General features: G+C 40.1%; 1 protein-coding gene across 4 annotated transcripts in view; it reads left to right on the top strand.

Annotated features, from left to right (window-relative positions):
• MYO9A (myosin IXA) overlaps nucleotides 1-21,014 on the top strand; it is a 2,281,069-nt gene that overhangs the window by 1,107,184 nt on the left and 1,152,871 nt on the right. For all 4 annotated transcript variants that reach the window (XM_044077496.1, XM_044077494.1, XM_044077495.1 and 1 more), the window contains exon 10: nucleotides 15,167-15,301. In XM_044077496.1, the coding sequence (XP_043933431.1) occupies nucleotides 15,167-15,301 (135 nt within the window). The remainder of the gene's footprint in view (nucleotides 1-15,166; nucleotides 15,302-21,014) is intronic.

The raw sequence follows: 21,014 nt of genomic DNA, 5'->3' as shown, positions 1-21,014 counted from the left end.
AGTCACATGACCCAATCATTAAAACAAAACATGTAGAAATAAATAAATATGCAAAGCTAAAAAATGCAACAGCATAATGCATACATGAAAACAAAAAACATTTAAAAAAGGAAGAATGTATATTTTTAAAAAAGGGAGAATGTATATTTTTTAAAAAAAGCAAAGTTTTAACCTAAAAATCACATGTACAATCATATACATAAAGAGAAAATCTCATAATCTAGATCTACTCATTCTAACCAAAATAGGTTTAAGGCTGACAGTACTATTCAAACCAGGGGGTGAGTCACCCATCAATCTAATTATCCAGTTGAATAGTACTGTCAGCCTTAAACCTATTTTGGTTAGAATGAGTAGATCTAGATTATGAGATTTTCTCTTTATGTATATGATTGTACATGTGATTTTTAGGTTAAAACTTTGCTTTTTTTAAAAAATATACATTCTCCCTTTTTTAAAAATATACATTCTTCCTTTTTTAAATGTTTTTTGTTTTCATGTATGCATTATGCTGTTGCATTTTTTAGCTTTGCATATTTATTTATTTCTACATGTTTTGATTTAATGATTGGGTCATGTGACTTCTTGGCTGCTGGTCATATGACTTTTTTAGACCTATATATACTCTGCATTTGCATTTGTATTTTCAGTATTGATAAAGGATTTTATCCGAAAGCTTTGCTCCTCACATTAAAGTGGTTTTTCTACTGAGAACGTTGTTTGTCTTGCTGGACCTCTTGGCATTTGTCTTTAACATTGTATCCCAGGGATACAGATTCTATTTCCACTCTCTGCCAACCCCAACTGGATAGCCAGACCTTCCTCCAAACCAGAAGACCAAAAGCAAGTACTTTCTCTTCTCAGTATCAGGGCTATTCAACCTGTGCCAACAGAGCACAGGGGACAGGGTTTCTACTCCAGGCTGTTATTGGTGCCCAGGAAAGAGAACTCTTGGCGCCCTATTTGAGATCTGTCAACCCTAAACACCTTCTTGGTGGTACTAAAATTCAAAATGCTTACACTCCAGCAGCTCCTTCCTATGCTAGCCAAGGATTCCGGTTAGTCACCCTAGACTTAAAAGAAGCTTATCTGCACATCCCCACAAGGGAATCTTGCATGAAATATCTACATTTCAGGGCAGGCTGGATGCACTATCAGTTCTCTGCACTTCCCTTTGGCTTATCTACTGCTCCCAGGGTATTCACAAAGTGCTTGGCTCTAGCCATTTCTTACTGCAGGCAGAGAAATATTCAAATTTACACATACTTGGACGATTGTCTGATTCAGACGGACAGTCAGGAATTGCTACTTCAGCACCTGACATTTGTAGAGACTCCTAACTTCTCCGGGGTATACCATCAACGAATAGAAATCATCACATCTGGTACCCAGCCAAAAGATTGTATTCCTGGGAGCAAGCTTGAACACAACTTCCCAGATGGCATTCCTCACTCCAGAAAAGCAGGTTTATTTGACAACTTATTTCAAACTACTGGCCACCCAAACCCAGCTATCTGCAAGAAAAATATTGCACGCCCTAGGGTTCATGGCCACATGCATTCTACTGATTCTATATGCAAGACTTCAGTAGTACTTAAAAAGTCGCTGGTGTCAACATTCCCAGGACCTGGAAACAATGATTTCTATCATTCCTTGCCTAAGGACAGAGTTCCTTTGGTGGGCAGAGACTTGCAACCACAACAAGGGACTCCCCTTCTCACAACCCCTCGCCATCCAAACTCTAACAACAGACGCATTAGACTATGCATGGGGGGCTCCCATGGCAGGCAAATGGAGCCCAGGACAAATTCACCTGCATATCAGTCAAAAAGAAATGTTAGCTGTACAGAATGCACTAACAGCCTTCAAATAACTTGTCCTGCCAGGACAACTCCTGATAAAGACAGACAACACCACAGTTATGTGGTACATAAACATGCAGGGGAGAACTCACACCTACCCACTCTGCATGTCAGCCATGGCTCTGTGGAACACAGCCTTGAGCAACCAAGTGCACCTGCAAGCTCAATTCCTGCCAGGCAAACAAAATTCACTGGCAGATGACTTAAACAGAAATCTAATGGACCCACAGGAATGGAAACTGGAACCAAACTCATTGAAACTTCTAATACACAGGTGGGGGACACCAGAGGTGGACCTCTTTGCGTCCTCCCAAAACCATCAACTAAACTAATTTTACACCAGAATTCCTCACAGCCAAGCTTGGAAAGTGGATGCCCTAATCTTCATATGGGAAAACTTCTCAATCTATACCTTTCCCTATCTGCTCCTCCTTCCAAACGTACTCCTCAGGATCAAACAGGACAGGCCAAGGGCAATCCTTATTGCACCAGACTGGCCAGGCCAGCACTGGTATCCACTCCTAAGCAGTCTGACAGCAGTGCCACCCTGGCACCTAGATCAGACCCCCTCTCTGCTGTCCCAGCAGGAGGGACAGATTTTGCATCCTCAGCTGCAAACCCTGAACCTGGCAACCTGGCTTATTCCCTGAGTACATCACCAGCAACCCTCAGCAAACAGGTCCTGGATGTTATCCTTGAGGGCAGGAGGCCCAGTACAGGAAATCCTATTCAGAAAAGTGGAATAGATACTGTTCTTAGAGCCAGTCTCAAGGGAAGGACACAGCCCTGTGCTCCTTGCCTCAAATCCTAGATTACCTAGCAGAGCTGCTCCACAAAGGCCTATCCTTCTCATCAATTAAGATTCATGCCTCTGCCATCTCAGCTCATTACAATACTGAGCCACCCCTCTTTTCTCACCCTCTGATCAAACAGTTCCTGAGAGGAGCTAACAATTTAAGATCCCCAAGGAGAGCTCCCACTCCTGCCTGGGACCTTAGTTCCCCTTTTGAGCCTGCTGCTACATCAGAGTTAAAATTCCTCTCTTGAAAAAAAGCCTTACTACTAGCCATCACTTCAGCAAGAAGAGTGTCTGATTTACTGGCCCTTATGGCTGTGAAACCCTTCATTATCTTACATGCGTACAGGGTTTCCCTCAGGACTAACCCATATTTTATGCCCAAGGTGGTATCCAGTGTGGCTTTAAACCAATCTCTCCATTTGACAACCTTTTTTCTTAATCCTCAGAATAAAGGGAAAAGGATCCTGCACTCCTTGAGCATGCACAGACAGCTCAGGTTCTACCTTGACAGGACTAAACCTTTCAGAAAATCTGACCAGCTGCTAGTCAGCTTTGCTGCAGTGGCAGAGGGCAAGGCCATTTTGAAACAAACCATTTCTCAATGGATAGCACACTGCATCCATTTCTGCTACAAACACCATGGAAAACCTACCCCACAGGGGATCAGGCCTCATTCCACTAGGGCTACCTCAACCTCTACAGCTTTTCTCAGGGGAGTCCCTACCAGGAACATCCTGGAAGCTGTAACCTGGAGTTCTGTACACACCTTCACCAAGCATTACCACTTACCTATCTTTTCTAAATCCAGAGCTGGATTTGCCACAGCAGTCTTACAAGGCCTGCTAGCCAGCCCTACTACTTCTTGACTGCCTCCACCCTTCCTCAGCTTTGGGAATCAACCCAAGTGTGATGACTGCAACAGTGAAACACAAAGAACATAGTACAGTTGTGTGCACTTACCATAAATGTAGATGTTTGAGTGTATTCGCTGTTGCAGTCCTGGTTACCCTCCCTCCAGCCCCCATCTTTCTATTCTTTCTACCTATCCTCTTTTTTGGCCATAGCTTATGGAAATGGTATTTACTTTTTACTGGAGGTGTTCTACACCATTTGATTGCTTCCTATCTTGGGGGCTCCTGACATCTGGGGCAAGAAAAACTGTTGTAATGGCGTCGCCTGCATGTTTTATACCCCTGACGTCATAGATGAGGCGACAGCATCCGACGCAGAAATCCCAAAGCTCTGGTATTTGGGCCGACTTGGGCAGATAACCCCAAGTGTGATGGCTGCAACAGTGAATACACTCGAACATCTACATTTATGGTAAGTGTACACAGCTGTACTTTTTCATATGGACAGTGTAGCATTATGGGAGTAGCTAAGGCCTTGAAACCTAGAAAAAATACTTTTCCTTTATATATATATATATATATATATATATATATATATATATATATATATATATATATATATATATATATATATACATACATTCACAGACACATATATATATATATATATATATATATATCTATATATATATATATATATATATATATACACACACACATATATATATATATATATATACACATACATACATATATATATATATATATATATATATATATATACACATACATACATACCTCACCCCCCCCCACCCAAATAAACAGAGAACATTACTTTAAAGCATTTTGCATTTCTAATGTCCATGACTGGTAAACATGTAGTTTATGTCTCCATCTATTAGGACTTCTTGGTGCTCTGCATTTCTACTGAAGCAGCTTAGATATCTGGTAGAGTTCTGTCCTCCAATGTTCACTCGCACATGTGAGCATTGTGCTGAAAGTGATACTGCAGTAATTTAGTCCTCTAACCTTGTTGCTCATAGCTGCCTGAAGTTTATGACAGCTGTTCACTTTTATTGTAACTTGCATTTTCTAGTGGAAGATGCCGTCTTTGGGATTCACAGCAGGTTGGAGCAACAAACCCTAAGTAGTTTTCTATGGTTGGGTATAATAAATATGTACTGAAATACTTTTTTACTTGCAGTATCATGATAGTTAAACAAGGTTTGAAACTGATGTATGTTTTTCAGCCAATTACTTTATTTGATATTTTTACTTCTCTCTGCCAAAATGCTGTACTGTAGTTATTTGAAACTGATTACCGCCATTAGTATTTTGGATCAGTTTTAAGGTGTGGGTAGAGCAACCACAGCTCAGATTTGGGATTTTTTCTTTATCTGTAGACTTTTTTTTTTAATTCACATGAAAGATGTTTTGCTGGCTATGACTAGCAGTTTTCTATGATTTGCACACTGCCAGATGTTGTGAAGAGCAGCTCTTACGTTTGGCTGCTGGAATTTTATCCAGTTCTGTGTATGAAGATCAACAGCTGGACAGACACTTGCTGTTTCATCACATTCCTTTTCAGCTCCAGATGATGATTGTCTGCTTCTTGTATGCATTTTTCCCTAAAATGAATGCAGCTGCCAGAATAAAGAACAGCACATTCATGGAGTGGGGGATGCAACTGCTTGGTTAACTGTGTACTTTTAAGTTATTTCCAGTAAAAAAAAAAAAAACAGAAAAGACAAAAGAGTAAGAAAGAGAAAAACCATTTTTGTTCTTTTCCCTGCCATGTACTACAGCAGATTACATTTATATAACTTAGGTTGACACACAGATTCTTGCAGTGGAACTAACCCATGTCTTTCTTGCTGGTATGCATGTCCCCTTTAGAAGATAAATGAACAGGTAGACAGATATAGCTTTAAATTTGAATTTTGGATGTTTAAGTCTGCATAATGCCTATCAGCCAAACTGCTGTTTTGGAGTTAGAAAATGTGACCGTGATCATTGCTTCAGGGTACTGTGTGAAATTCTGAACTGGAAGTAGTAAAGAAGGTATTATTCATTAATCATCATCATTAATCAATGACTAAAATCCAGTAATTTACTGTCCATTATCACCTAATTGCAGTGTACTGCCATTCTGCATACATATGTGCATCACTCCCACCCTGTCAGCTGTCATTAGATTGGTGACTTGCTGAATAATTTTTCTTTTTTTTCACTATACGTGGAAACAGTCTTAATCTCATGTGTAACATACCATTCAAATTATGTTCATCTGGCTAATATCGTACATTAATAAATTGTTTTTTTATTTTTTACACCTACTGTTGTATGTCTTTATGTTTAAAAATCCTTCTTACATAATCACAGTATAACTGGTATGAGTACATATACATTAAGAGAAAACAGACGACCACAGTAGCACTTGCATTATTTTTATGCAGTACACGTTTTTTAAGTTTTCTTTCACTCCAACATTGCATAAATGTCTCAATTCCTGGCACCACTTAAACCGTATTCTTTCTCTTGAATATTATTCTGCATGTATTATTCCCACAAATTCTGTTTATTTTTATGTAATTTAACCCTTTCCTTTTCTAAAGATTCCTCCAGGGTCTTTTATCTTCTTTGCAATATTCAGTACTTCAGTTGTGGTAGGCTTTGATCTTGAGTTCCATTTTCTAGTAACTGTCAACCAGCAGCATTAAACTTAGTTGGACCTTACTATATCTATGCAATTCAGATCCTGTATCCCAGCTGAAAGTAATAATTTCCTTAGTTACAACCATTTGCTTCCCCAACCCTTCCTAACAGAGTGTTCTGCAGGGAATTTTTAAAACCTGCCAACTTGTTACATTCTCAAAAGGATGTTCCCAATTGCCTCTTAAACATCCTCACCATGCCCTTACTATTGCAAATGTACCATTTCTTTTTTTTTGTTATTCTTTCCTTTTCTGTATCTATTGATGAATGTCCACCATGAAATCCTTGTTAATCTGACATGCTCATCTCTTATCTAAATGTGTCTCTTGTAGCATTACTATTTTCTCCTTGCACTTAATGTAAGTTAATGCAATATAGTCAGCTCTTTTTGTTTTTTTTTTTGTCTATAACTGTAAGACTATTTTTTATTCCATGTTAATAGTGACACAGTAGCTGTTATGATAAAATGTGATTACTCCTACCTGTTGCATGTGTTCTTTTCAGTATCTGTTTTTACCTTTTATCTTACATGTATATGGTAATGTTTAGCAGGCCAGTTCAACCCATGCCACATTTTCAAGATGGTTTCTTCAATAAAAACCTCAAACAAAACAACTAAATAGATTTTCAGAACCCCATCCCTGTTTAAATTACAGCAAACATACAAAACTGCATACATTTTCCAAAGCAAAGTTTACCCTCCAGATATGAGCAGTTGCCCCAAATCAATTGCTGCACCCATAGGCTTTATATATTCTTAAATTAAGGTTACCCATTCTAAAGCTCATACTAGAGCATTTGTTCTCACTTACACTGATGACTGTTTTTTTTTGTATTCCCTTGCCGATGTGAAAAACAGTGTGCATGCTTTCAGTGGACGTTAACTTTTAGTCATAAGAAAAAGTACACTAGTTACCTTTAAATACATAAACTGAATTAATGCACTCTTGTATTAAGTGCCTTAGAGTGCTAAGGCTGCCGGGGAAGTAACTAATTGTACTCATAATTTGCAGCTTATTCACTTCCCACAGTTTCCAACTTCATTTAAATTTCACTTAACTGTTTGCCTATGTACCTTTAAACGCTGATTACATTGTACCTTGTATATTTTATTCAGAACTCACTCTTCAAACCTTTCATGATTAATTGCTTGCACCTTCAGGCTGCTTATCTCGAAGTAAAAGCAGTTGATGATGGAAAAACAACTAGTAAGGTTGCAAATGCATTAAAGAATATTCATAGATTTTATTCAAAACACACTGTTCAGACCTGCCATGATTAATTGTTTGCGCCTGTAGACTTCTTATCTCTTAACATCTGTTAATGGAAAAATATATAGTTCCTATCATTTTCCATGTATTTTATCACTTTGTCTTATTTTTCTAGTCTATTTTTAAAACCCTTGTGTGTAGCTTGATAGCTTGAACAACATTAGACATCCACCTCTGTAAAAACAGGGGAAATTATTTTTAAGTCTACATCTAAAATGATCAGTACGCTTTTATGTTCCTCCTTCCTCAGAAGCCAAAGTTCTCAGTATTATATTAATTTTGTTTCTCTCCAGCCTTTTTAACCCTTTTACAGTGTAAAGCATGGATACTTTACATCTAAGAAAAAAGTATTTTCTTTCTTTAATAGTTTAAAAGTGTACAGCAGTGCCTGATTATTCTCCTCCACCTCACAATTTACATACCTCTGTCTGTTCACTGTGCAAAGCTGGTTTATAATCTAACATGCAGTTTACATCATGACATTTTATACAGATGTTAAAAAGAAAAAAAAACATACTATTTACATTTACTTATTTTGCCCCTTCAGTGTTCTTCTAAACATTAATGATATGAAGTGGGATTTATGCTTACAACCAGTGTAATACAGTCAACAGAATTTCAAGCTCTCTCAGACACTTCTTACAAAGCCACATTTCACATGTCTAAACCTATATCTAGTGGGACTGATGGCTTCCAGTCTCCCATTTTTTCAGTAATTTCACATTGCTGTTGGTCTTCTTCCATCTCCATCTTCCAGCATCCATCTCTGGTTCAAGTCCAAGGTACTTATGATTCTTCTCATTCTTCACTTTTTGTCACTCTAACATTTACATTAGAAACAACAGAATTTTTTTTTTACTGGCAGAGCCTATCAGTTTTATTATTGTCAGAAGAATGGGAAGCAGCTTCCTCTTCTGCATGCTGGGTCACACTTTGACTAAACTTTTTTTATGTTTAATTTCCTCCTTAGCCTGTTCTGCATCCATAAATGTATTTGATATTCCAGGAAAAAAATTCTCGTGATATCTGAATACTGCAACTTGAATCTCATACCTACCTCTTGGCACTCCCTGATGCCGGGATAAACTTTTCTTTTGCCTAGTGTACAGAGAATAGTAATTTTACACAAACACTCTACTGTTCCCACATTTTATTATTTTTTCCCTTCTGCCAGAGTTTTGTGCTGCTATGATTGGGCCTTTACTAATATAGTGTCCTTATGGCCATATTTGGAGCATGCACACTATGTGCAGGCTATTTCTTCCAGTTTCTCTGCTGTAGCAACACACTGCATGTTTTTTATGCTATGTCTTCTAATGCTTCTATTTTTGAAATGTTTTTTTCTTAAGAAACCTCATACTCACCCAGCCTTTTCTTCATTTCAACTTCTGATTTTTGCAATTTTACCAACTCATCTTACTAGCTAGTTAAAGCTGCTTCTGTTTCTTCAAGTTTTTATTTGAATTTATATTTTCTGTCAATATCTCATTTATTTTAAACTCCTTTGAATGCATTTGAGTTCCCATTTCCTCTAAATTACTGGAAGCTATCTCCTGTGCCAAAGCTGAAAACTCAGCTACTTTTTACTGAACAGCTTCATGGTTCTTGTCATGCAGAGTTTTTTTTCTTCTAGTTGATTTTATCTAACTTTTCCTAAATTTCTTCTTTACTGACATCCAGATTGGGTAATTACTAGCAGTCACTGAATTTTCCAAAAATTGATAACTTGTACTGGCTTTTTTCACAATTTTTTAGTTTTCACACTGGGAAACCTCTAATCAACCTGATGTTCATCGTGTTACACTCTTGCAGTCATTACACTTGGGTTCCCCAGTCGGCCTGAGTTCCAAAGTCTTGGTCCTGCGTCGGTTGCTGTCACCTCCTCCCTGACGTCAGTGCGACAGGGGTATATAAGATGCAGCCAACGCCATTTTCTTCAGTCTTTCTTGCCACGCGGTGCCAGAAGCAAAAGCAGTTTGCAAGTGCCAGTCGGCCGTCTCCTGAGATTTTCATTCCGAATCAAGAACCGAAGTCTTCTACAAAGCTAAGTACCCCATTGGGGAAACTTTTTCTTGCCTCAGACCGATGTCAGTAAAAGTTAATAACTGTATTTCTTGTGGGAAGCAAATACCTCATAAGGATTTTCATTCCTGTTGTATCCCATGCCTAGGCCCTGACCACAACGTCACTGGTTGTCGGTTTTGTGCTGGGTTTAACAAGCACACTATTAAACGTCGGTTTGATTTTGCCCGACATTATTTTGGTAGAAAATTCAATTATACCATGCCATTGGAACTTCCGACGACCGGAATACACAAAAAGTGCAAAGACAAGGATAGGCATCTGAGGCCCAAAACTGATGACGAAGCCTCTTCTAGGCCAGTCGCCGGTTCTCCGGTTTTCAGCGAGGCGCCTTCACAGCCCCTGATGACCGCTTCTGTAGAACCACAAGCAGCCTCTGACTCCCATGTGGAGATGGTGGGCCTTCGGATGCACAAGTTCTTCAGCCTACCGAGACTAACCTTTCAGAGGGATCCGGAGTAGCTGAGCAACCCCCAGCTACAGAGGGTGTCTTCAGACCTACTCAGTTAAGCATTAAACACTCAGCTAAGTCTAGGCCTCCTTTACAGTCAAAGAAACAAATACAGAATTCTCCAGGACAGGCCTCCATGCCTAAGAAACAAATGCTCAAAATGTCCGAAGACCTAATCACTCTGATCAGGGGGTCCCATCCCCCTCCTGATAAAAGGCCTAGACAGGATGCAGACTATGACTCATCCGACCAGGTGTCCATCTCTTCTGATTCATCCTCAGACCTAGGATACTCCTTACCCCCTTATGAGGATTCTGATGCTGAGGAATCTATTCCATCAGCCTTACCACCTGAGGACTACTCCTTTGGGGAAACCGTACATACCATGAGGGAGCATTTCCACTGGGAAGGCCAGGATTATTCAGAATCCAAGAAAAGGCTCAGAGACTTCCTTTTATTACCTCAACACAGACCCCCTTGCTATTCTGCCAGTGTTAGATATTGTGGATGATGTGTATACTGAATCCACCTTAAATCCTGATTCCTTACCTCCAGCCCCTGTTAAACCTGACAGATACTACAGAGTCCCTGACTCACATAAATTTCTGTATAAAAGCCCTCTAGCTGACCCTGAAACTATTTCTTAGGGACCCAAGGGAGTTAAGGCCTCATCAGCCAAAGAATCCAGTTCCCTCTGACAGAGATTCCAGAGCATTAGACAGATGGGGAAAGGAAGTTAATATGTCTGCAACTTTAGCAATGAGAGCCTTAAATTGCCAGTTTCACATGCTAAAATATCAGCAATTTGTACTGTCTCTGTTAAAATAAAAAATGCTTCCAGAATCAGATCCTCCTAATTTTAAAGAAATGCAGGATTTATTGCATGCAGCTGAACAAGTGTGAAAGCATACTTTGCAATGTGGTTTTGATTCTCTAGAGGCCTCCTGCAGAGCAGCAGTTACAGGCTTTGTCATTAGAAGACATGCTTGGTTAAAAGAACAAACGTTGCCAGATCATGTTAAAGCAAAATTATTGGATGCACCTTTGCAGCAGGATGTGTTATTTGGAGTTAAGGCAGAAGAGGTACTAAAGAAAATGGAGGATAAGGCAAAATCTATGCAAACGGTGAAGGATTTCTTACAGGTTCAGCCTCCTAGATTTAGCAGAAACTGGCCAACTAAGAATTGGTCCTCTCCAATTACAGACAGACCTCAAAGGGGAAGACACAGACTTCCAAGAGGTAGAGGTCAAACACAAGGTACTTACAGGCCTCGACAATGGGTTGCATCAGGCCAGAAAGAAGGGGAAGACAGGCCCCAACCATATAAAAAACAGTTCGAATGACTTTCCACTACAGCTGCCAAACAAATCCTTCTTGGCAGCCCCCTTGGGAGGAAAACTAGCACTCTTCTACCATAATTGGCAAATTATCACCAAAGACAAATGGGTTCTCAGCATTGTATTTCAAGGTTACAGGTTCCATTTTCACACTCTGCCAAGGTTAAAAGGAATGCCAAATCTGCCAAGAAATCAATGGGCAGAGGCTGAAAAACAAATTACAGAACTCATGGATATGAGAGCTATTCAAAAGGTACCATCACAGGAGCAAGGACAAGGATTTTACGCAAGATTCTTTCTGGTACCCAGAAAGGACAAAGCCAGGAGGCCCATTCTGGATCTTTCATCTCTAAACACTTATCTGGATGTTCTGAAATTCAAAATGTTGACATTACAGCAGCTTCTTCCCATGCTGGGCAAGAAAGCTTGGCTCGTGACTTTGGACCTCAAAGAGGCATACCTGCATGTCCCTATCAGATAAAACTGCAGAAGATACCTGAGATTCATAGCTGGTTCAATGCACTACCAATTCTTTGCACTGCCCTTTGGCTTATCTACTGTTCCCAGGGTCTTCACAAAGTGCCTGGCACCAGTAATTGCATTTTGAAGACAGAAAGGAATTCAAATTTACCCATACCTGGACGACTGCCTGATTCAAGCAGAGAGCAAGGACATTCTTCTAAAGCATCTGGCGTTTGTAAAAAAAGTTATTAAGTTGCCTGGGGTACACAGTAAACAAAAAGAAATCAAAACTAGTGCCCTCACAAGAGATTATATTCCTGGGTGCCAGCTTGAACACAACGGCCCAGATGGCTCATCTCACGCCAGACAAACAAGGACAACTGACTCAATACTTTCAGTTGATGGCAACAAAGACCCAACTCCCTGCAAGAAAAATTCTGCAGGCCTTGGGTTATATGGCATCTTGCATACTACTAATTCCATATGCCAGACTGCATATGAGGAAACTACAATGGTACCTAAAGAATGTATGGTCTCAACATTGTCAAAGTTTGGAAACAGTTATACCACTAATTCATTGCCTTCAACAGGAGTTTCGATGGTGGGCTCAAGCTTGTCACCTCAACAAGAGACAGCCTTTTACACAACCCACAGCCAGGCAAACACTGACAACAGATGCATCGGATTACTCCTGGGGAGCACACATGGCAGGCAAATGTATTCAGGGTATGTGGCCCACAGAACAAAGGCATCTTCACATCAATCAAAAAGAGATGCTAGCTGTACAAAATGCGCTTATAGTTTTCAAGGACCTGCTGCATCCAGGACAACTACTACTAAAGACAAACATCACAGTTATGTGGTACATAAACAAGCAAGGGGGCACTCACTCCTACCCCCTATGCAGACAAGCTATGACCTTGAGGAACACAGCTATAAACATTCAAGTTCATCTGCAAGCACAATTCCTGCCAGGAGACAAAAACACACTGGCAGACGACTTAAGCAGAAACATCATGGATCCCCACGAATGGGAGTTGAATCCACAAATATTCAGAATGATAACACAGAAATGGTGGATGCTGGACATAGATCTGTTTGCATCCCCAATAAACTGCAAGCTACAAAAATTCTGCACAAGGAGTTACCATCCACAAGCATGGAAAGTGGATGCCGTCTCATTCAGCTGGGAGAACCTACAAGTGTATGCTTTCCCACCACTACCTCTCCTGCCAAAGGTACTCATAAAAGCCAGGCAGGAAGAGCCAAAGATGATCCTGATTGCACCAGACTGGCCATGCCAGCACTGGTACCCAATCTTAAGGAGCTTAGCACAAGAACCACCCTGGAATTTGCCTCAAATCCCACATCTGCTGAATCAGCACAACAAACAAATACTACACAGCCAGCTAAAGACCTTAAACCTAGCTGCATGGAAGATTCCTTAGTCAAGCAAGCAATGCCTCTCTCCAAAGCTGTTATGGATGTCATTCTGGAGGCCAGAAGGCCTAGTACCAGGAACGCCTATTCGGATAAATGGAAGAGATTCTGTGCCTGGAACCAAGCTCACAGCCTTGACCCTCTTGTCCCAAACATTCCTCAGATACTACAATACTTAACTGAGATGCTGGACAAAGGACTCTCCTTCTCATCCATCAAGATCCACTCCTCTGCCATCTCTGCTCATTACAACATGGATCCACCAATTTTCTCTAATCCTCTGTTAAAACAGTACCTCAGAGGGGCTAAAAGCATAAGACCGCCCCGTAGAGCACCTACTCCAACTTGGGACCTCAACTTTGTTTTGGAGAAGCTAACTTTACCTCCTTTTGAGCCAGCCAACACAGCAGAATTAAAATATATCTCTTGGGAAACTGCTCTGCTCCTGGCAATAACATCAGCACAAAGAGTTTCAGAATTACAGGCACTAATGGCAGTGGAACCTTTCCTCATTTTCCACCAGGACAGGGTGTCTTTAAGAACTAACCCTACTTTTATGCCAAAGGTGGTATCCAGTGTGGCTCTAAACCAAACTATTCACCTGCCAACTTTTTATCCTAAACCACAGAATAAAGGGGAGAGACTACTGCACTCTTTGGACATTCACAGGCAGTTACGCTTCTACTTGGACAAAACCAAAGCTGAACAATTATTGGTAGCATATCTTGCAGGAGCACAGGGAAAAGCCATTTCAAAACAGACTATTTCAAAATGGATAGGACATTGTATACGTTTCTGCTACACATACCATGGAAAACCTGTACCTAGCAGCATTAGATCTCACTCCACCAGGGCAACAGCCACTTCAACTGCCTACATTAGGGGAGTCCCTACCAAGGATATTTTGGAAGCAGCAACTTGGAGTTCTGTACATACCTTCACCAAGCATTACCATTTGCCTCTGTACTCTAAATCCAGAGCTGGCTTCACCACTGCAGTGCTGCAGGGCCTTATAGCCATCCCTAATGCCTTATTGAACCAGCCACCCTTCCTCAGCTTTGGGATTCTACCCAAGTGTGATGACTGCAGCAGTGTAACACGATGAACATAGTACAGTTTTGCACCTACCATAAATGTAGATGTTCGAGTGTATACACTGCTGCAGTCCAGGTTACCCTCCCTCCTTCCCCTCTTACTTGCTGTTACGTACCTATGTCTTCTACCCTTACTACCTATGGGGAGTATTTGCTGGTAGCTGTAAGTTGTTTTTTTGCTTTTCTTATGTATGTTTTATTAGCAATTGGAATTGCCTACCTATTTAGAGACACCTGACATCTGGGGCAAGAAAAACTGAAGAAAATGGCGTCGGCTGCATCTTATATACCCCTGGTGCACTGACGTCAGGGAAGAAGCGACAGCAACCAACGCCGGACCGAGACTTTGGAACTCAGGCCGACTGGGGAACCGCCTGCTGGCAGGATAACCCAAGTGTAATGACTGCAGCAGTGTATACACTTGAACATCTACATTTATGGTGGGTACAAAACTGTACTTTGGTCAGTGTGCACCTGCCTTAAAAGTCCTCATAAGTACTCATGTTGAGAATGTTTTGTTTCCCTAACATGTCTGTTTTCCATATTATTGCTTTTTTTTGTACAGTAATTTCTGTTACTTATTATTATGAAGAGTGTATGTTCATTTTATTGACTGCAGTTGTACTATTTGTTATTGTCATATACGTGACTTCAGTTGTACCCCATCCAACTATCAGATAAGATTAATTATTTAATGTAACAGGTTTGAATGCAAACAGTTTAGGGATAAATGTAACTGTTGAGTGGCTGTAGTTTAGTTTGGGTATAACACTGATCATTGATTGGCCTTGTATCTTCCAGATCCTGTCCATTGGAGTGCTTGACATCTTTGGGTTTGAAGACTATGAGAGTAACAGCTTTGAACAGTTTTGTATCAACTTTGCTAATGAGCGTCTTCAGCATTATTTCAATCAGCATATCTTCAAGCTGGAGCAGGTAAGGCTATAAATGTACTACTCTGTATCCACCTGTTAAACTTGGCACTTAGATGTGGAGCTGAAGATACACAGAAAGATGGAAAAACACCAATTTTCCTTCCTTTACCTTAGAAAATACAACCTGTAATAAAGCAAACCACTGAGGTCTGACAGTATAGTTTCTACTTCATTGACCAAAAGTCAAGATGTTTGTCAAGAATTCATCTTAACACAAACTATACATCATTTGTTACATTTTGAATTATTTTTCTTATGCATGTTTTTAAAGTGCAACAGCAGTGTCTCCTTCAATTAACCTGCTTCTGGGACATTCCTCATCCTCTCTGTATGGTTCGTCTGTTAGAAGAGTATACTTGCATACTAAACTCAATGTATATTCTACTTTATGAATCTCTTATAACTTGAAATACAAGTCTGAACACCTAAAGTGATTTCATTGGCTTGTTTTAAGTAATCTGAACTATCTGGATCACAGCAGCAGTGACAAAAAACAGTGTGCATCAGTAGCTAAGAAACATCTAAAACCACAGCATAACACAGTTAGGGAATGATTCAGGAGGGCAGAGATATTTTCAGATGGATTCTAATTGCAAGATCATGTTTTGTTCAGAAGTTTAATGTACAGCTAGAATTTACCATTAAATACTCAGCATCCTACAGTGTTACACGGGAAGCATATGCTAACTGTTGTTTCACGCTTACAGGCGTGAGAGTTTGGTGTGACAGGATTCCTCACAGTCATTTACTGTATGACTGCAACATCAGGCAGAGCCTGATTAGCTAGCAAGTGTGAATATAATCCCCACGTGGTTTTCCACTTCTTCCAGTAAGTCAGATTTTGAAGGGCAGTTAAAAGATCGGCTTCCTGAATTGGAGAAAAGACAGTCAACCGATACTGCAGCAGAGACTACAAACCAAAGCTTGGTCTCTGTAAGTCTGGCAATTCTGCGGAGAGCTTGGTGTAAATAAATTTGTGGTATGCTGAGTTCACTGAGAAAGGAAGTTGTTCTTTCCAGGATGTCTCAATTCCTCAGAGTATGTAGCTTGTGTAGTATTCCAGAACTCATACTAATTATTGTGGCAGCATTTAAAATTTGCTAGTCTTCCTTTTCTGTGCCATTTACATCTGTTATTGCAATACTGTCCTTGGAGATAACTTTGTTATCTTTGTTAATGATATTGCAGGAATGTAAGGAAGGAATGTAAATGTTTTCTTGGGGAACATTCTGGTTTTGTAGCAAGGTTCCCATTTGTTGAAGAGATTTGAGGTTTGTACTTCCCACAGTTGCATTTGGCTGTTCTTCCTGTGGCATTACCATAGTGAATTTAGAGTATGTGAATGAGTTGCAGTTTATTTGCATAATGAAGTTACTCTCTTACCAGTGTTAAAACATCTGTTTGTTTGTCATATTTGTGCAGATACATTGCAGTATTCTACATTGGCCCTTTTGGCAATGGTGTAGTCATAAGAGCTTCTCTTCTTTATGTAGGGTTGTGTTTTACACTAGAATAATGCACTTGCAGTTTATATTTGGCTACCACATGACATTTTTCCCCTTTTTCGGCAATTGGCCAACTTTTGATGACTCATATGAATGTGTCTGAGGACCTCTGCTCTCTGCAGAATATGTACAACAATTTTGTCCTGGTGTAACAAGAAACCTTCATGCTCTGCCAGTTGTATTCTTAAACAGTGGATGCTTTGTCTGTGTCCACCTGTTGGGTCACCATTTTTTTTACATAACAGGTTATCATTTCTAGGTGAATGTCTTGTCTGGTAGTTTCTTTGAGACTTACCATTCAGCTTGTTGACACAGGTTGGGCATGAATGCACAACACTTTTGCATGTGTTCATTCACTTCTCTTTAGTATTCGACTCAGTCATGCAGTTCCTGGATGGGGAATCAGACATTTCTAGTTTGTTTTTTTATTACACACACACACACACACTCACACACACACACACACACACACACACACTTGGTATTAAACTTTCTGAGTGTCATTGATAGTGTCTGACACGCTATCTAATTAATGAAAGCAACTAATGGTCTATTGGCATTTGGAACATTTTAACAGAAAGCAGTTGACTTGAGTTTACCCTCATACAGTGGTATCAACCCATTTCCCAGTCCGTGTCTACAAGCATTAGCAAAGACTGCAGCAGGTTTAGTGACATTAGTATAGACTTAACTTTTTCGAAAACCAGTTGTTGGGAATCTTACCATGTCCACTCTGTATCTTTTTTCAGTATGTGTGTTACAGGGTAGAACACTGTTCATAGACCTGGCAGAAATATTCCCAAACATTTAACCATGTCAGTCACCTGTCATTGTTCCATAACATTTGTAGGACGCTGCAGCTCAACTATAGCCTTTGACTTTAGCTGGCATGATGCTATCATGACTGATTCATTGTACAAACTACTGAATTTTAGTTTTGTCAGAACAGCACTTTTCTTTTATTTAGACTGAGACTTGTTTTTTTCTTAATGATCTGAAGTACAGTTTCCAGCCTTTTGTCATACATTTTTTGTATTAAGGTCCAAATACTAAAAAAGCCTCCCATTATGACTGGAACACTGTTATGGCCACTTAACAGTGTGGTGCAATTGGTGCAGTGGTTAACGTTGTCGCTTGACAGCAAGAGGTTCTTCGGTTCAGTACTCAGCTGGGGTGCCTTCTGTGTGGAGTCTACATGTCCAGCCTGCATTCATGTGGGTTTCCTCCGGGTACTCCAGTTTCCTCCCGCATTCCAAAGATGTGTCTGGAGTTTTTCTCCTCAGGCCTTCCCTGAAAATAGGCTCTGTCGTAGTCAGACTTTCCCGGTCAGCAAATGTTAAATAAATAAATAATAAAAATAACAAGGCGTTGATTTCAAGCTGGAAAATTTCTGGCACATATGTGATCCCAAAGAGTAAATGAAACAAAATTTGCCCACCAGAGTGATAAGCATCAGCTTCCTTTTGTTGTACCTAAGGGTATTTACCAAAACCCACTGAATACCTATATTGTGGAGACCATCTTTGCCTCAGCTATCTCTGACATCACTGGCATACACCAGTCTTTAGGTTCTGCAGCCTTTTCTATTGTACCGAGCACTTGCATTCTCTTACTTCAGCTTCAGCTCAGGAGAAGATGGAGAATGGTACTCTGTGGGTGCAGTGTATGTGGAGAAAACACCTGCTTTTATCTTTATTTTAACTGGCTCATGGTGAAGGAGTCCATCATCACCAAATACCTCCACACTTTCTTCATTGATTCCAGCAATCCAGGTGAGTTCACATGCCACAAGCTAACTCAGCAGATTATTTACATATGGACCCAGGAGTACAAATGCCAAAAATGTGTACTTGAGTCCTTTCCGCTAACTTTTGCAAGAACCGTCCCCTTGCATCCGAGTTTCATTTTGGGCCAAGACATTTCAATGTCTGACCCTTGCAACTCTTGATACTTTGAAACGTTTCTGTAGTCTTCTCCAATGCCTAGTTTTAAACTTTGCTGGAGTTCCTTGAATTCAGTTTTACATTCCATTTTCCTCTGTGCTTTGCTGTTTAATAACTAAGCCCCAAAAGCTTATTCAGAACTTGCTTTGATGCGAGTGAAAGCGCTTAACCTGTTGGATTTTTGTCCCAATAAATTAGTGAATTTTACATACATTTGAGGAGATCTTATTCATTTTTGCTGTGGCTCACTTTTTGGAGGTTGGCGTCTCATGACACTGATATATATGCATCAACAGATTAACCAATGCCTTGTTCACACATATGAAAGCATGTTTTTGTTATGAGTTACTTCTCTTTATGGCATAAAATATTCATCCAGTTTAGTTTTACTCATCTCAAAAGTTATGCTTTAACAGTAAGTAAAAGTAAATGGATTGTAAATTGGCTCAGACCCTTTCCTGTAGCATGAAATGAAGAATTTGCCTGTTTTTGTTCCTCTTTATCTGTCTTGGATGATCATCTAAAATGTGTAAACTTGTGATTCTTTGTTGGTCAGGTAGATGGCTGTATGAAATTTAATGGATCATGTGACATGAATTTTATCTGGCACGTCATTTAACTTTTTAACTTGATTTTTTTCTGGCAGGCACTTGCCATCCCAAAAGTTGATGGTGTCCTCCTTGGCTGATTGACTTGGTTACTGCCTTCCCCAGAGCTTTTCCTGGTTTTGCATGGCATGAATGGCATTCAGTTTAGATGTTTCAGTCCAAAAGTCCAGTTTCTGCCATCAGGCCATGATGGGATGCTTTCTGCAAGTGTTAAAAATTAATGTACAAGTTTGTAGATTCAGATGAAAACGCTTTACATTTGTCTTTCAGTCTCTGCATAAGTATGGCAGCTTGATACACACCCACCCCCACACATTCACCTTATTCATATACAGTCTAATCAAGCTGTAGTGCATTATAGGTAAGAAACTCCCATACAGGCTAAATAGACTCATTTTGAAAAATTGCTTATCTAGTATCACCACAATAAGTTTCAGGGTTTTCAGTCTCTCTAAGCTGACTTCAAGAGTGACTTGGGATATAAGTTCATAGAAGTTACTAGGTAGTGTACAGACCATTACAAGCCAAGCCAGTAAACCATATACAGAAGTTTCCTCCAGCCTCAAGGAGGGCAACACAAGACAGACTGGGAGATGATTTGAGGCTTTCCATTGTGTTCTGTATGTTTACCTGAAAGTGGCAAGGGTGCTTCTCTGTTTGACATGTAGTGAAAGTTTGTGCCAGACGTAGGAGATATGAATCTATCGTGCTAGCATGCCTTATCTGTTGATGAAGAATTGTATTTTAAAACCTATGTTTATCCAGTAAAAAGTAGCACATCATGTCTGTGTTCATTAATATGTTCATAGGTGTATACACTAGGCTAATTACCCTTATGGTCCTTATCAGCCTAGCTGTGCAACCTAAATATGACCAGCAAATTTGATTTATATAGGTGATGAGTTACTGACTGTCTCTGTCCATCAGAGACATAGGATCCAGACCAGAGTTGAATTTCCGATTACCAATCCATTGGTCCAAGTTCTGCTTAAAAAGGGATAATGAGGAACTCTGCTTCACATGGATGGGTAAGCTTGTTCCAGAGGATAGGAATTCTCTGAGAAACGTAGATGTTCTTCGTGTTTCACTGTTGCAGTCATCACATTTGGGTTATCTGTCTGCAGGTAGCCCTCAGTCAGCCCGAATACCAGAGTCTTGGGATTTCCACGGCAGATGCTGTCACTTCTTCCATGACATCAGGTCATCAGGGGTATAAAACATGCAGCTGACACCATTACATCAGCTTTTCTTGCCGAGTGGGAGCCTGAAGCAGAAGCAGTTCACAAGTGCTGGTCGGCTGCTACTTGAAATTTTCATTTTTCGAGTTTCAGACCCGAAGTCTTCTAAAGCTAAGTATCCCATTGGGGATCCTTTTTTCTTGCTCTAACCGATGTCAGAAAAAGTTAACAATTGTCTTGCCTGTGGAAAGCAAATGCCTCACAGAGATTTTCATTCTTACTGCATCATCTGTCTAGGCCCAGACCACGACGTTCCTCGTTGTAGGTTTTGTGCCTTGTTTAACGCCTGAACTATTCGTCGTCAGGCTATCTTTGTCGCTAAATTCTTTTGCTCTCATTCTCCATATTCCAAAATGGCTTTGATAAACCATCCGACTACCATTTTCTGAAAAAAACATAAGGATAAAGACAGAGACAGAC

Source organism: Protopterus annectens, chromosome 7.part0 (assembly GCF_019279795.1).
Source record: "Protopterus annectens isolate FY-2018-M chromosome 7.part0, PAN1.0, whole genome shotgun sequence".
NCBI lineage: Eukaryota > Metazoa > Chordata > Ceratodontiformes > Protopteridae > Protopterus > Protopterus annectens.
The sequence above is the reverse complement of the archived record's forward strand: the minus strand, read 5'-3'. Positions and strand labels throughout refer to the sequence as shown.